The 17,851-nt window shown below is 36.5% G+C and overlaps 1 protein-coding gene across 1 annotated transcript in view; it reads left to right on the top strand.

Annotated features, from left to right (window-relative positions):
* Positions 1–17,851, top strand: part of VEPH1 (ventricular zone expressed PH domain containing 1) — a 223,796-nt gene that overhangs the window by 119,041 nt on the left and 86,904 nt on the right. The window contains exons 8-9 of the mRNA XM_034997824.1: positions 413–622; positions 1,456–1,853. Of these exons, the coding sequence (XP_034853715.1) occupies positions 413–622; positions 1,456–1,853 (608 nt within the window). The remainder of the gene's footprint in view (positions 1–412; positions 623–1,455; positions 1,854–17,851) is intronic.

The following is a 17,851-nucleotide window of genomic DNA, read 5'->3' as shown; positions in this document are numbered from 1 at the left end:
ATAGGCCAGAAAAAGGTACATGGGAGACCCCAGTGATGGGCTGGCAGTGATGGTGACTACAATGAGCACATTTCCTACCACAGAAATGATGTAGATGACAGAAACTAGAACAAATATAATTTTCTTTAAAAAAATGGGGGCACCTGGCTCAGTGGATGGAGCATGCAGCTCTTGATCTTGGGGTTATGAGTTCAAGCTCCATGTTGGGTGTAGAGATTCCTTAAAAATAAAATCTTAAAAAAAAAAAACCCTATGTCCATTGTAGTTACTCAATAAACATTTGCTAAATGACTAATAAAAAATTTATCAGGTAAATTTTTCTGTTTTGAATAAGAAGCAGTTCAACAGAGAGTAACACTGTCTTGAGGGTACATGTGACCACCATCTAATGCAATGATTTTTATTCCTTTAGGAAAAAACCAAGCACTGAGTTTGAAATCCCTGAGAAGCTGGAAGAAATTAAGCTCACATTGACTGAAAATGAAGACCATGAAAAGCTACAAGTTAAAATACAGGCTTTTGAAGACAAAATAAATGCTGAGAGCAATACTCCTAGCTCTATCAGAAGATATAGTTTGGGCCAATTTTCTAAGGAAGAAAGAAAAGACATTAGATTTAGCAGGTATAAATTTTGCTTGGCTGGTTTTTTAAAGTATGCACTTCATGCTTGCTATTAGTTTTGTTATCACACTGTTATGGGGTGGTTTTTAAATATCTTTCACCTATAGCATGCAAAGCCCCATCTTTTCATGAATGAACTGGCATTCACCTGCTTCCATTATCCAACGAAGCTTGCTATAATAAAAAGGAGAATACAAATGGAAAACAAACCTATGGCTTATTTTTTAAAAATACTTTAAATATAGATGTGCTATATATATATTTTTAAAGATTTTATTTATTTATTATTTATTATTATTTATTTACTTATTTATTTATTTATTAGAGAGAGAGCACAAGCAGGGGGAGTGGCAGGGAGAGGGAGAAGCAGGCTCCCTGCTGAGCAGGGAGCCCGATGTGGGGCTCGATCCCAGGAACCTGGGATCATGACCTGAGCCCAAGGCAGAGGCTTAACTGACTGAGCCACCCAGGTGCCCTATAGATGTGCTATATTGAGAATGACTGTCAAAAGCCTCTCTTGTTTTCTGATGAAAAAGCAGAAGCAAAAGTAGAAAAAAAAAGAATATAACTATGTAAGTCTACTATTTTCCAGTTAGTTTTGCCATGAAATTGATTTTTAAATCTCTGTTTTTGGAGGTGGCCTAGATCTTCCAAGGTTTGGCTTATTACATAACTTGTTGCTGCTCGATGTTTTTATCAAATCTGTTAATAGCACCAATTTTCGGTTTCACACTCTAGAGGAAGTCATTTTGCCCCACCATTATTCTTTCTTTCCTTCTCAGTGGATGCTAGCTCAACTTCTTTATCTGTCTTGGCTTTTTGTTTGTATTGCAGGTCAAAGAGTTTGGCTTTGCACACTGTGCTAACAAAGAGCATGAGTTCAGATGATGGGGAAGTTGTAGAGAGTGAAGATATGCCAGCCAGCACCTTTCTTTCAGAAACAGACCCACTTAGCCAAGGAAATGACAAGTTGCCCTTTAAGGCAAACTTTGACAGATCACAGCTGGGAAGTTCTTCAGTTTCACACCCAAGTATTATACATACAGAATCAGAGTATTTGCCAGAAACAGTTAAAGCAAACTGCCAGGAAGAAACTCCAGAAACTACTGCAAGTCCTGTAGAATACCAAGATAAGCTCTACTTGCACTTAAAAGAAAACTTCAGTAAAGTAAAAGCATATGCTGTGGAAATCGGAAAGAAGATTCCGGTCCCTGATCAGTGTACCATTGAAGGTATGTGCTCTAAACACCCTAAACTTGAGAAATTTCAGTCATCGCTGGGGGGCAAAAAGGCTCAAATCATAAAAATTGCCATGCCCTGGATTTTTTTTTTTGCAAAATAGATCGTTTCAAAACACCCTCACAGTATTTTAATTGCTTTTTTCCCCCTAATAAGTTCAATCATCTTTTTTATTTCTATTCAAATCTACTTAGATGTACTTAAGTTTACCGACTCCGATTTTTTTCAAACCTCAAAATATATTGTTCCTGGTTCTCTGTCCGTAGTGTTTAGGAAACTCCTGGAAGGGGTCCGTGTTCCCTAAAGCAGGCTCTGGGGTAAGGGTCCAGTCAGAGACATTTTTCTAGCCACGTAATCATGCAAGGAAGCCATGCACAACATTGAGCTCCAAGAGATTTTTCTCTCAATCATTCAGCAGCATGTATGAAGCAGCTACTGTGTGCCAGGCAGTATGCTAAAAAAAAATGCAGCTTTGTGTGAGATTCAGCTGTGACCCAAACAGATACAATCCCTGGCCTCTGGAGATTATAGAAAAAAAAGAGTGAGATCATAGTCAGGAGGTGATATATGTCAGGACCCAGTGAGAGTGTGAGCTAGTCAGAAAACAGAGAACAAAGAAAAAGATGTCAGGAACTGGGATTTCCCTCGGGTGTACAATTTAAGGAGGTGCCAAAAATTTTTAAGTTAAGACAGGATCAGTATGTCTTGCCAAACCATATTGGAGCAGAGGCAAAAGGAGCAAGAGGTAATATTGATCATGTTTCCACTTACAATTTTGATTTTGTTCATCATGAACCTTTTGTATTAATTTTGATTTTTTTCAAATATATGTATTTTGACTACTAAATTTTCTCATGCTTCTTAAATTTTGTGCCCTGTTCCTGGAAAAGAGGATAGGTTTGAGGCATACTTACTAAAATGGAAGAGTGCCGGGGCAAGCTCATCCTTCTGGTAGTGAGTTGAACAGATTTGGATATTTTGAAGGCACTGTTGGCTAATTAGGTTTTTCTTGCAGTCCTTCTCAGTTAGCAGCCATGTTATTCCCTTGAGATCAAGATGAAGGTCCTAGCCCTCTTGTTGGATGTGACAGCTTTTCCCAGACTAGACAGCACATCTTCCAGAAAGAAACAGTGGAAGGATAGTGAATACAATTCACATTCACCCACGCACTGACTGTCATCCCCCTCAGTGGATGGTACTAGGAGGGTCCCATTTTCCATACTCCACTTACTATCCCTTCTCCCACTCCAAAGCAGAGAAAAGAATGTATTCTCATGCTAACAAAGGGAAAGGGGGATTCAAGCATTTGGGAATGACAAATATTTTCTGCATATCTGTAGAATCTGACATTTTCAGAGGTGTTTACATTAATTCGTTGACTAGGATTCTTAAAACTCTTTTTTTAATGGTGACCAAAAAAAGTGATATTGCTCATATTCAATATAAGTTTTGGATAATTAAGTATAACAAGATTTGAGATTAACTAAAATCAATAAAACTCAACACAAACTCTTTACAATTTCGCATTTCATTAATACTCTATGTATTTAATGCACAGGTTGGAGAATTTAATGTAAAAGAGGTTAAATGAATTTCCCAGCTTAAGGGAGGAAGTTTGTAGCAAATGTAAAGTTAGACATATTTCCATCTGCTAGAATAGTTTTGTTTTTTAAGTTTAGCTTAAAACATTGAAGCTGTGCTATGTGGTGAGTTTTAACCTTGTGAAAACCTGTGGAGGTCCTGCAGTTACTTCAAGAGTCTAATTGTCAAAAACACATGGTATTTCTTATTGCCTTGAATTATTTTGGGAGTTTGAGGGTGACTTGGGTTTTTTTTCCAAGATATTGAATGAATCCATCATCTTTACTCAAAACAAACAAAAATCAAAAGGTATTTTCTTTTGATGTTTCCTACCGGGAATGGCCTAGAACTGAGTATATATTTTTATGAGTTGACATTTTGGAATTTATTCGCATTTTTGTAATTTCCTGGAAGTTTCTGGAAAATTCCTTGTGCAGGGATATGTGTGAGGGATTTATATGACTCACTGTAAATACATCCACTGAGAAAGGACTCGTGCTGACTGCAGGGGACGTGTTGTTATTCTTCCCGAGATTGTGTAAACCATTCAGGAGAAGGCCAGCAGTCATCTGGCTGACACAATTTTGCTTGCTGTCATGAGATCACTCAGCTCAACAGTATCACATTTCTTTCCTTAAAAATTTCTTGAAGAAAGATTTAGGCTTAGAAACTGTATTATGGTTATTGTGTTGTTGGTGTAAAAAAAGGCACATTTGGCCTTTCTTGCTGAATTATGCAAAGTAATCAAGAAACAAAGGGAAGAAGCATAGAAATCACTTCCACAACATTTAGAGTTAAAAAGAAAAATAGCCAGCAGGAAACAAGAACAACAACAACAATGAGTTAGGACTAATTTTAGACTGATGTCATAATGCCTACACCATAAGAAAATGATAAAACAACACTTTAAGGAAATTCTTTTGGTATCCTTTTGAATCATATGGAAAAAACCAATACTAATATCTGACTCCCTTACTTTGACCTACAAAAATGTCACTTTCATAAGGTTCAATCTATACTTTAGTAATAAACTATGTTGAAAGAACAGGAACTTTACTAGTCAGAGTGCAGCAGAATTCAGTATTAGGTGAATCAAGGTCACAAATACCATTCTTATCCCCAGTCAGCCCTCTTATTATTGCATGATATTAATCACAGAGGGGGCAGGTAATGGACTATAAATACAGCAGCACAAATCTATCATCATGTCTGGAACAATTGTCAAACCCCAGGTCTTACTGAGGTTGGGTCAGCAGTGTCATTTTGAGTATGAAAGAGCCTGTTATTCCCAGGTCAATAATTCTGTCCTGGGCCTTCTAGGCCTCTGGTGTGGATGCAGTTTAGCCAACCATGGAAAGTTAGGTATTCATGTTCAGAGTGATGGGCTGACATCACTGCCTGATTGTATTTACGTACAAGGCTGAAGGAATTTAGTTCATCAGCTAAAGGGCATTTTAAATATCTGAATCACTGGAATTCGTTTATGTGAACAAAAATGATTAGAGGTTAAAAAAAAAAACCAAAACACATGCTATTGAAATAAATCCTTGAAAATCTGACCCATCACTGGTGTTCTATAAAGGATGATATAAAAGCTTACAAGAACCCATCAATGCGGCTTTGGTTCGCTTTGAAGTATTCCCTGATTGGGTGAAAATACATTCCATCTGTAGAGCATATCAGCAAGCCTGACTTGCAGAAAGCTAATTTTAAAGCTAGTAATGTCGTCCTTTCTCTAACAGACTGACATGAGGTGATTTTTCAACTTGAACCGATATAAGAATATACAAAAATAAAAGTTCATTTAAAATATCAAGAAACAGGTGCTGTTTCATAATTAATTACAAATAAAGTTTTCTTATTGAAATTTTGCATGTCCAACCCCATGCTGGGACGACCAAGGAGGCAAAGCCAACCCAGGCCTTACCTCTTTCTCCTTGGTTGGTCTCGTCTGGGGGGTGATATAACACTCATTCATTGAGTGGTTCTGGAGGAAGTGTCCTTTTTAAAAATAGATTGGTTTAGCTGTAGGATTAGGATCATTTATCCTTAAGGAGAATTGTAAGATTTGGAGGCAGACACGAATCCTCAAGCTTTTCCATACAATTTCAGAGGGAAAAAACAGCAGATAGTAAGATATTACAAATTCCCTGTTGCCTCATTTCATTGATATGGTCCACTGGGGTTCCTGTTTGAAGAACACTAGCTAGGGAAAAGTTTTCTAGAGAATTTTTCTTGGTGCTTGGGAATTTATCATGGATTACCTGTCTGCCAGTTCCCATTTCTCCCGAGTGGGTTTTAGTCAAAAGAAGATAGATAAAATAGTGGCCAGGTTCTCCCCTTAACCTTATCCAGCCACTCATATCCTGGCTCCAGTCATCCTCAGTTTCCCATGAGAAACATTTAAATAAAAACATTTAATTAATTATAAAACATTTAAATAAGTAAAAAGAAGACCTACAAACCCTTTTAAATATCTGAATCACTGGAATGATTTTTGGAAAGATCCCTTCCAAACTCTTCTATTCAGTTAACATCAGTTACTGCCCTTGTTCATCCCCAACAGAGTAGCTGCAAGGTCATTGGTAAAGATGTTACACATTTAAATACACACCTTAACTGTTTGCAGAGTTCCACTAGAGAACATTAGATAACTTTATTTCTCATTAATTATATTTTCAAAAGTTACTTCTAAAAAAAAAAAGAAAAGAAAAAGTTTGATTTTCTTTGAACATTCAAATAGATAAAGAAAAATGCCCTAACCATGCTATTGAACAAAAAGGTATGCTGATTATCTGCATGTTGGCCTATCTGATGTGTATCTATGAATGAGAAGTATATTCATCCACCTAGGAAACAGTACAAAGTAAAATTGGTGAGCACCTGTACACACGGGCCATTTTGTATGGAAATCCAGGAGTGATTATCTGCCTATAAATCAAATGAGTCATCTAATCCTCCTAATATAGTGCCCACCTTGGGTAGGTTTAAAGAGACATTGTTAATAAATAAAGAGAAGTAAAAGCAAATTCATAATGGAGCAAAAATGCACAGGAGTTCATTTGGCATATCCTGCCCGAAATTTAGGCAGCCACATTAAAAGAAGGAGAAGGGGAGATGCTTAGGAGCAGAAGTAGTTTGCTGTGGCAGGTTTCATATTCTTAAATATATTCTTCTAAATGTATTATTTTTATAATAGAAAGATATGGCATTATGTTCTTATATCTGTAGTTAGTATTTTTTAATCTTTTTTTTAGTACAGTTCATACTCAGAGATTATTATTAATCATCCCTGATTTTTGTTTGGGGTTTGTCTTTACTCCAAAGCATGCAGTGCTGTATGAAATGGTCCTGGACCATGGGTGGTCACCAGCACAAGAATACATTCCAACCCAGCTTGCTACAAACCAAATTTCAGGAAGTGAATGTTATTTTTCCATTTGCTTCCATTATGAAACTGGCATAGTTTAAAGTTATCTGATGCCCTGTAAGGAAACAAAATGGTCCCTGGATATCATCAAATCTCATTTAAAAACTGAGCAAATCTGTATATCTGAGCTCTGTTGATGATAAAGAGCTGGTAGCCAAGGAAACTGAAAAGAAATTATATAGCTGGTAAAGAGTTTTGATATAACATAGGAAAAGGCAAAAAAAAAAATTAATTTTCTCTTGTTTGATCCACAATAGCCATCAAACCCTCAGATGATGGAGTAAGATTTTAAAGTTTTTTTCCAAAAACACAGGCAACTACATAATTGACAATCAGGAGTCCAGGTATTGATAATTTGGGAGGTATTTATTTGTGTTACAGTCTATTTTCATAGAGTTATATGTTTACAAACAGCAGATAAGTCTGTCTAAAGCAGACAGAGTCTCATGTCATGTGTTGGCAGATCCATTTGGAGTGAATGAAAGAGTTACAAAAAGAACACCAAATTCCTGTTTCCTCTGTTCACATTTTTGCCCTATCCATATTAGAGACCAGTAAGAAATTATAAAATGAAGATTTTTTCTTTTTTTAAAAACTGATTCAGTGAACTTTTAAAAATAAGTTGCTTTATGGGAAATATCATTTTTCATATGAAATATTCACATTAATTATCCAATAGCCATTAAAATATTATGTCACCATTAAAACAAGCCACAAATGTGGGAAACATAATGCCATTTCAGAAATTCTGAGTATGATTCTGCTTCTCATATCAAACTTCTTAATTTCTTTTTTTTAAGATTTATTTATATATTTTAGAGAGAGAGAGAGAGAAAGACAGCACGAGAGGGGGAATGGCAGAGGCAGAGGGAGAGAGAGAGAGTCCCAAGCAGAGCTGGCATGGAGCTCACCGTGGGGCTCATCGTGGGGCTCGTCATGGGGCTCAATCTCATGGCCCTGAGATCATGACCTGAGCCACAATCAAGAGTCTGATGCTTAACGGACTGAGCCACCCAGGCACCCCAAACCTCCTGATTTCTAAGTAGCCTTTTCGGATTGGCTTTTTGCATTTAAGCTTCCTTTACATCTTTTTGTGGTTTGATAGCTCATTTCTTTTTTGCATAAATAATATTCCATCGTTTGGATGTATCTACCATTGTAGAATCATAGAGAATAGTTTCACTGCCCTAAAAATCCTTTCTGATCTGTCTGCTCATCCTGAATATTCATTCTTCATTAATTCTACAAATGTTTCTGAGTGCCTACTCATGTCAGCATCCTTCTAGGAACTTCAGAAATGTCAGTGAACAAAACAGGCAAATATCCTTGGGTTCACAGAGATGATTCTAGTAGTGAAAAACATACAATAAATAATAAGAATGATAAATAAATAATAGGGTGTTAGAAAGTGTTAAGTGCTATAATAAAAGAAAATGTAGAGCCGGCTAAGAACCAGGACAGAAAAGATTTACATATATGTATATACAGAAGGGGATGGTTCTAGAAGAACACATATCAAACTATCACCACTAGTTTTCTCTGAAGAATCAAATTGGGGATGGAGGTGGAGGAGAAGTGGAGGGTGAAGGTGAAACTTGCACATTTTTAAAGTACACATTTCTGTAAAGTTCGGAATTTTGCAACAAGAGTGGTTGACTTCAGTAATAAAGAGAGATGCTGGTAACTTGGACCTGGGTGATAATTCCAGATTCCCAGCATCCTGCTGAACCAGAGTTTATAGAACTGAGCTTCAGTCCCAACTCTGTTATTGGGCAGTTTCAATTCCTCAAACAGGGTATTTCATCTCCATGTACTGCCTCTTCCTCACCCTCATTCCAAGAGTATATTACGGGCTCATGGGTTCTTAATCTGTGCTCACTAAAAACTGTCAGGGATGCCTTCAAAGAGCCCCAGAATCCCCTCTTTCCTCCTTTCCTTGCCCTACAAGCAGAGCAACTGTAATGTAGCTGGTGTTACACAGTGGCCTTCCTGATAGATATTTAAACCAAGAACTCCACAGCTTAAGGAAACTTGAAAAGCGCTTAGCTGGATCATTTTTAAGGTCCATTAAAAGAGCTTTTTATGCTCTAAATGAATTGATTCTAAGTGTGTTATGTCAGAGCTGTAAAAACGCAAATGTTTGTTATTTGGCCAAGTTTTTCATCAGCCTCAGCTTTATTGCTAATTTTATATCTCTAATGTAAAGTTAAAAAAATACTTCTCTTTCATGCCAGTTTCCTGTCCTTTCTCCAGATATCTGTATTCACCAGTTTACAATAGTTTGTTGGGAGAAAATCGGCCAGATTCTTCAATAATTTTGAAGCTGGTCTCACTGTCTGTCTGGATTTATTGATATCTATCAAACAGCAAATGACCAACCATGATTAGCAAATTAAGGCATTGTGCCTGTACAGACTGGTCTATATATTTTTTTACCTTTCTTTCTATTTTAATTCCAATATAGTTAACACACAGTGTTATATTAGTTTCAGGTGTGCAACATACTGATTCAGCACTTACATACATCACCCAGTGCTCATCACAAGTGCATTCCTTAATCCCCATCACCTATTTCACCCATCCCCCCACAACCTTCCCTCTGGTAACCAGCAGTGTGTTCTCCATAGTTAAGAGTCTGTTTCTTGGTTTATCTCTCTCTCTCTTTTTTTCCTTTGTTCATGTGTTTTGTTTCTTAAATTCCACATATGAGTGAAATCATATGTATTTGTCTTTCTCTGACTTAATCAGTTTAGCAATATACTCTGTAGCTCTATCCATGTCATAGCAAATGGCAAGATTTCATTCTTTTTTATGGCTGAATAGTATTCCATTATATATATATATGGAATATATATACCAGTGGATATATATATATATATAATGGAATACATATACCATATACCAGTGGTATATATATGTATATACCACTTCTTCTTTATCCATTCATCTATCCATGAACACTTGGGCTGTTTCCATAATTTGGCTATTGTAAATAATGCTGCTATAGTCATAGGGGTGCATTTATCCCTTTTAATCAGTATATTTGTATTTTTTGGGTAAATGTACAGTAGTATCATTGCTGAATCATAGGGTAATTCTGTCTTGTTTTGAGGAACCTCCATACTGTTTTCCACAGTGGCTGCACCAGTTTGCATTCCCACCCACAGGGCAAGAGGGGTCCTTTTTCTCCACATCCTTGCCAATATTTGTTGTTTCCTGTGTTTTTGATTTTAGCCATTCCGACAGGTGTGAGGTAATATCTCATTGTAGTTTTGATTTGCATTTCCCTGATGATAAATGATGTTGAGCATCTTTTCCTGTGTCTGTTGGCCATCTGGATGTCTTCTTTGGGAAAATGTCTATTCATGTCTTCTGTCCATTTTTTAATTGGATTGTTTGTTTTTGGGATGTTGAATTGTAGAAGTTCTTTATATATTTTGGATACTAACCCTTTACCAGATATGTGATTTACAAATATCTTCTCCCATTCAGTAAGGCGTCTTTTACTTTTGTTGATTGTTTTCCTGGCTGTGCAGAAGCTTTAAATTTTGATGTAGTCCCAATAGTTAATTTTTGCTTTTGTTTCCCTTGCCTCAGGAGACATATCTAGAAAAATGTTACTATAGCCGATGTCAAGGACATTATTGCTTGTGTTCCTTCTAGGATTTTTATGGCATCAGGTCCCACACTTAGTTTTTAATCCATTTTGTGTTTATTTTTGTGAATGGTGTAAGAAAGTGGTCCAGTTTCATTCTTTTCCAGATAGCTGTCCAGTTTTCCCAGTACCATTTGTTGAAGAGACTGTCTTTTTCCCATTGGATATTCTTTCCTACTTTGTCAAAGATTAATTGATCATATAATTGTTGGTTTATTTCTGGGTTTTCTATTCTGTTCTGTTGATCTATGTGTCTATTTTTGTGCCACTACCATACTGTTTTGATTGCTACAGCTTTGTAATATAACTTGAAATCTGGAATTGTGATACTCCAGCTTTGCTTTTCTTTTTCATAATTGCTTTGGCTATTCAGGGTCCTTTGTGGTTCTATACCAATTTTAGGATTGTTTCTTCTAGTTCTGTGAAAAATGCTGTTGGTATTTTGATAGGGATTGCATTAAATGTGTAGATTATTTTGGGTAGTATAGACTTTTTAACAATATTTGTTTTTCCAATCCATGCGCATGGAATGCCTTTCCATTTCTTTGTGTCATCTTTGATTTTTTTCATCAATGTTTTATGGTTTTCAGAGTACAGGTCTTTCACCTCTTTGGTTAGGTTTATTCCTAGGTATCTTAATATTTTTGGTGCAATTATAAATGGAATTGTTTTCTTAATCTCTCTTTCTGTTGCTGCATTATTAGTGTATAGAAATGCAACAGATTTATGCACATTTATTTTGTATCCTACAGCTTTACTGAATTCATTTATCAGTTCTAGTAGTTTTTTGGTGGAATATTTTGGGTTTTCAATATGTAATATCATGTCATCTGCAAATAGTGAATGTTTTACTTCTTTCTTAGCAATTTGGATGACTTTTATGTCTTTTTGTTGTCTGGTTGGCTAGGACTTCCAATACTATGTTGAATAAAAGTGGTGAGAGTGGACATCCTTATCTTATTCCTGATCTTAAGGGTAAAGATCTCAGTTTTTTCCCATTGGATATGATGTTTACTGTGGGCTTTTTATAGATAGCCTTTATTATTTTGAGGTATGTTCACTCTAACCTACTTTGTTGAGGGATTTTACCATGAATGGATATTGTACTTTGTCAAATGTTTTTCTGAATCTACTGAAATGATCATATGGTTTTTATCCATTCTCTTACTAATGTGACATATCACATTGATTGATTTGCAAATATTGAGCCACTCTTGCATACCAGGAATATATCCCACTTGATCATGGTGAGTGATTTTTTTTTTTTTTAAATGAGTTGTTGGATTTGGTTTGCTAGTATTTTGTTGAGGATTCTTGCATCCATGTTCATGAGAGATATTCGCCTGAAGTTCTCTTTTTTTGTGGTGTCTTTATCTGGTTTTGGAATCAGGATGATAATGACCTCCTGGAATGAATTTAGAAATTTTCCTCTTTCTGTTTTTTGGAATAGTTTGAGAAGAATAGATATTAACTCGTCTTTAAATGTTTGCTAGAATTCACCTGTGAAGTGGTCTGATCCTAGACTTCTGTTTGTTGGGAGGTTTTTTCTTTTTATTACTGATTCAATCTCCTTGCTGGTAATCAGTCTGCTCAAATTTTTTATTTCTTCCTGCTTTAATTTTGGTAGACTGTTTCTAGGAATTTATCCATTTCTTCTAGGTTGTCTAATTTGTTGGCATATAGTTTTTCATGATATTCTCTTCAGTTATTTGGTTTTTTTGTTTGTTTATTCATTATGTTATGTTAATATTTCTGAGGTGTTGGTTGTTATTTCTCTTCTTTCATTTGTGATTTTGTTTGAGTCCTCTCTCCTCCTCTGTGTGTGTGTGATATGAGTCTGGCTAAAAGTTTATCAATTCTGTGGATCTTTTCAAAGAACCAGCTCCTGGTTTCATTGATCTGGTCTATTATTTTTATAGTTTCTGTATCATTTATTTGTGCTCTAATCTTTATAATTTCCTTCCTTCTACTGGTTTTGGGTTTTGTTTGTTCTTCTTTTTCTAGCTCCTTTAGGTGTAAGATTAGGTTGTTCATTTGAGATTTTTCTTGCTTCTGGAGGTAGGCCTGTATTGCTATAAACTTTCCTCTTGGAAGCACTTTTGCTGCATCCTAAAGATTTTGGACTGTTGTGTTTTCATTTTCATTTGTCTCCATATATTTTTTTAAATTTTCTTGTTGAATTCTTGTTTGACCCATTCATTGTTTAGGAGCATATCATTTAACCTCCATGTATTTATGTTCTTTCCAGATTTTTCTTGTCATTGATTTCTAGTTTCACAACGATGTGTTCAGAACAGGTGCATGGAATGACTTCAGTCTTTATGAATTTGTTGAGACTTGTTTTGTGACCTAATATGTGATTTATTCTGGAGAATATTCCCTGTGTACTTGAAAAGAATGTATATTCTGCTGCTTTAGGATGTAATGTTCTGAATATATCTGTTAGATCCATCTGGTCCAATGTGTCATTCAAAGCCACTGTTTCCTTATTGATTTTCTGTTAGATGACCTATCCATTGATGTGCATGGAGTGTTAAAGTCCCCTACCATTATTGTATTACTACTGATGACATCTTTTATGTTTGTTATTAGCTGCTTTTTGTATTTGGGTGCTCCCATGTTGGGTGCATAAATATTTACAACTGCTTTATCTTCTTGTTGGACTTTTCCCTATAATTATATAGTGTGCTTCTTTGTCTCTTGTTATAGTCTTTGTTTTAAAGTCTATTTTTTCTGATATAAGTATTGCTGCTCTGGCTTTCTTTTCATTTCCATTTGCATCATAAATATTTCTTTATCCCTCCACTTTCAATCTGCAAGTGTTTTTAGGTCTGAAATTATTCTCTTGTAGTCAGCATATAGATAGGTCTTGCTTTTTTATCCACTCCATCACCCTGTCTTTTTATTGGACCACTTAGTCCATTTACATTCAAAGTAATTATTGATAGATATATATTTATTGCCATTTTGCTACTTGTTTTATGATTGTTTCATAGTTTTTCTCTGATCCTTTCTTCTCTTTCTCCCTTTCGTGGTTTGCTGGGGTTTTTAGTGAAATACTTGGATTCTTTTCTCTGTAGTCTTTGCATATCTGTTACTGGTTTTTTATTTGTAGTTACTGTTAGGTTTGTATATATAACATCTTCTCCATATAGCAGTCTATATTAAGTTGATTTTTATTGCTTAAGTTCAAACCTATTCTTTTTTTTAGAGAGAGAGAGGAAGAGAGAGTGAGTAGGGAGGGGCAGAGGGAGAGGGAGAGAGAGAATCCCAAGCAGGTTCTACATCCAGTGTGGAACCCAACACATGACTTGATCTCATGACCCCAAGATTATGACCTGAGCCAAAATCAAGAGTCGGCCACTTAACCAACTGAGTCACCCAAGTGCCCCCAAAACCATCCTTTACTCTTCCCCCCTCATATTTTACATCCTTTTATTTTATGAATCCCTCGATTGATTTTTTTTTTTTACAAAAATGCTTATTTTTACTTCTTTTGTGGTTCCTAATTTTCATTCTCTCACTTATGGTCTTTCCTTTCCACTCAGAGTGCCCTTTAATATTTCTTGTAGGCCTGGTTTAATGGTCATGAACTCCTTTATTTTTTGTTAGTCTAAGAAACTGTTCATTTCTTCTTTTATTTCAAATGATAGCTTTGCTGGATAGAGTATTCTTGGCTATAGATTTTTCCCTTTCAACACTTAGAATATATCATGCCACTGGCTTACAAAGTTTCTGCTGAAAAAAACTGCTAATAGTCCTATGGGGTTTCCCTTGTATGTAACTATAACTATCTTCTTTTCTATTGCTGCTTTTAGAATTTTTTCTTTATCACTACTTTTTGCCATTTTGATTACTGTGTGTCTTGGTGGACCTCCTTTGGTTGATTTTGTTGGAGGATCTCAGTATCTCCTAGATTTGGATACCTGTTTCCTTCCCCAGATATGGGAAATTCTCAGCTATTATTTCTTCAAATAAATGTTCTTACACTTGATAGAGTCACTGAGTTCCCTAAGTTTATTCTCATTTTACAAAATTCTTTTTTCTCTCATTTGTTCAGTATGATTACTTTCAATTACTCTGTCTTCTAGTTCGTTAATTTGTTTTTCTGCTTCTTCCAGCCTGCTGTTTATTCCATCAAATGTATTATTAATTTCATTTATTGTGTTCTTCATCTCTGTTCGTTCTTTTTTATCTCTGTGTTAAATATCTCACTGATGCCCTCCACTCTCAAGTCCAGTGAGTATCTTTATGATCATTATTTTAAATTTTCTATCAGGCAGGGGTGCCTGGGTGGCTCAGTCCGTTAAGCATCTGCCTTCGGCTCAGGTCATGATCTCAGGGTCCTGGGATCAAGCCCCACATCGGGCTCCTGCCTCGGCAGGGAGCCTGCATCTCCCTCTCCCTCTGCCTGCCTCTCCCCCTGCTCGTGCTCTCTCTCTCTCTCTCTCTCTCTCTCTGTATCTCTATGTCTCAAATGAAGAAATAAAATCTTTAAAAAAAATAAATTTTCTATCAGGCATGTTACTTATACCCATTTTGCTTAGGTCTCTTCCTGTAGTTTTGTCTTCTTTCATTTGTGACATATTCTTCTATCTCCTCATTTTGCCAACTCTCTGTGTCTGTTTCTATGTGTAGGAAAGTCAGCTTGCTCTGAAATTTAGGAAAGTTAGGAAAGTCTCTTACCCTTGAAATTAGTGGGCAGGACATGAACCTTTAACTAGATGGCACAGGTCCTCCTCCACAGGGAATGTGTAGCCATGGTGGAGTCCAGGCCAGCCAGGGCCACTCCACAAAGCATGCATGGGAGGGAGGGGCAGTTTTAACAAGTGCACATATCCTCAGTGGAAGGTCAGGAGATAGTGTTTGCAAGGTTTGTGCAGGTCTTTTGGGGGAGGGGATCTCTGGTACCGGGACTAAGGCAGGTCTGGTTGGAGCGGGGCTTAGGGGAGGTGTAAGCAAGTTAAGTAGTGAGTACAGGTGCCATGCTGGTTCCCACAAGTGGCTCTGTGTTTATGATGAGGGGTCGGGGAGGGAATTGGCACCTACCATCTTCTTTGTTCCTGGAGAAGTCCCTTAGTGAACTCTGAGATTAGTAACTAACTCTCTCTCCTCTAAGTCCCAGGTACCTTTCAAACTGCTGCTTCCAAACTGTATCTCCATGGGAAATTTGCTATGTTGTCTTTTTAAGGACAGGGGTTCAGCTTCCTATCACCCTCTGGGCTCCCTCAGAGCTGAGCCTGCTGCATTTTAAAGTTCCAGACTTTAAGTCCCACTGGTTGTAAGCACTCACAAAATTCAGCCCCTCTGATTTCAAAGCCAAATACTATGAGGATTTCTGTTCCCCTTTTAGGAGCCCCAGTGTGCTAATTTGTTACGCATCCTTCTCCATGCGTGTGGCTCTCTCCTTTCAGTGGCAGACCTGTAGGGTTTAGGTTCCCACCAAGTCCTCAAGTCCTTGCCCTTCTACCCTCTTTGATGAGGCCTCTTCTGTACATTTAGTTGTAGAGTTTGTTTTTGGGTCCTCTTCTGGGTTGTTTGCTCTAGTGCAGATTTTATCTAGTTGTATCTGTGGGACAAATGAGTTTAGGGTCCTCCTACCCTGCCGTCTTCCCCAGAAGTCCCCTGGTTGTTCTATTTTTATTAGAATTGTTGGTTTGCCTTATTTAAAGGAAACCAATTTTATTTCGAATTCTATATTAAGGAGCCCATGAAAATACACAGTAAAAAGAGGTGATTTACTCAATGTGAGGGGGGAAAAGAGAAATAAAATAAATCTAGTAATTGAGGTTTTTTTTTAAATTTATCCCTGTAAATTTTCACATTTGCTAAATGTGGTTTGCAAATTTACTTCTGAGCACCCTGGTGACCAGTAAGGAAGGAAATAAAATCAGTGAAAAATCTAGAGTGTCCATAAATAAAAATATTATATGCTTAGAGGGGGGAAAAAAGCTGTTTATTTATTTGGTTAATGATGTTGTATTCACTGAAGCTAGTTCATCAAAAGATGTTTATATTATGCAACAAACATTTACCCACTAAACATAAAAATAGAGCACTGGTTCTCAACTGGAAACAATTTTATCCCCAGCTTTGGGACTTCTGCTAATGTCTGGAGACATTTTTGGTTGTCATGAGTGAAGGAGTGGAGGCAGGTGCTACTGTCCTCTAGTGGGTAGAGGCCAGGGATGTGGTTAAATATTCTACAATGGACAGGACAGCCCTCTGCCCAAACAAAGAATTATCCAGCCTGAACTATCAGTGGTGGTTGAGAAACCCTGCAACAGACGCTTGCTTCTCAAAGTGTGGTCCATGAACTAGCAACAATGACATCACCTGGGTACTTGTTAGCAATTCAGATTCTCAGGCCCATCCGAGACCTGCTGAATCAGTATCTATAGTTTAACAAGATTCCTCAAGTAATTCATATGCAATTAAAGTATAAGAAGCACTGCTATGCAGGAATGAGAAATTCCAGTGGCTCCCATATTAGGGAAAATAATTTTATTCCTTACAGTGAATTTGTGATTTAATTAAGTGACTTTTCATTTAATAATCACCTCTTAATTGGGGAGATGACTATTCTTCTCAAGAACACTCAAGGTTACAGGCCTCCGACATCTGGGCTATTCATTGAATTTGTGGTTCCAGTTTTTTTATTTTTTTCTTTGATTTTTTTCTCATGGGATATAGGGTTAAGAAAGGATGAATAGACTTAAAAAAAAAAGAAAAGAAAAGAAAGGATGAATAGGTTTGTAAGCCAGGAAACTCTACTCCATGGTATATGTTTGAATTTGCATTGTGTTTGACCTTCTGACTTTTTATGAACGTGGAATTTAGTTCCTTATGGAAGGTAGTTTTAATATTAAGTTTCAGAATATCTTGGAGATCAATATATCTTCAATGCTTATTAGTAAACTTGTATAAATGAATTAGAAACATATGGAATATGTTTCCCTTAAAATATGCAGAGAATTTAAATCAAGCAAAAGTGTGCTAGAGACAAAATATGCTTTCTTAAACCCAAAACATTGAAAAGTGGGTTGAGGCAACTATCTCCATGTGAACTTACCTATCATTAACATTTACAGATTAATCCCATTGGCCCTCATTCTTTTTAATAGGAAATGATATAATTGTACTTTGGACCATCTTTTCTCTACTGAATCTACCTGATTTTTTTTCTAACTTCTTTTAAAAAGAATCTTGAAAATATTTTTTTAAAAAAAGCTCTTTTCCAGTAAATGTAGACAGTTAGGACATTCCTACATCCCTATTGTGCCTTTCTACTGACTTTTTAGTTTTCAGTCACACCAGTTACACCC

The sequence above is a fragment of the Mirounga leonina genome, unplaced genomic scaffold, assembly GCF_011800145.1.
Source record: "Mirounga leonina isolate KUSES-001 unplaced genomic scaffold, KU_Mleo_1.0 Mir_115, whole genome shotgun sequence".
NCBI classification, from domain to species: Eukaryota; Metazoa; Chordata; class Mammalia; order Carnivora; family Phocidae; genus Mirounga; species Mirounga leonina.
This window is presented reverse-complemented; position numbering and strand designations above follow the sequence as displayed.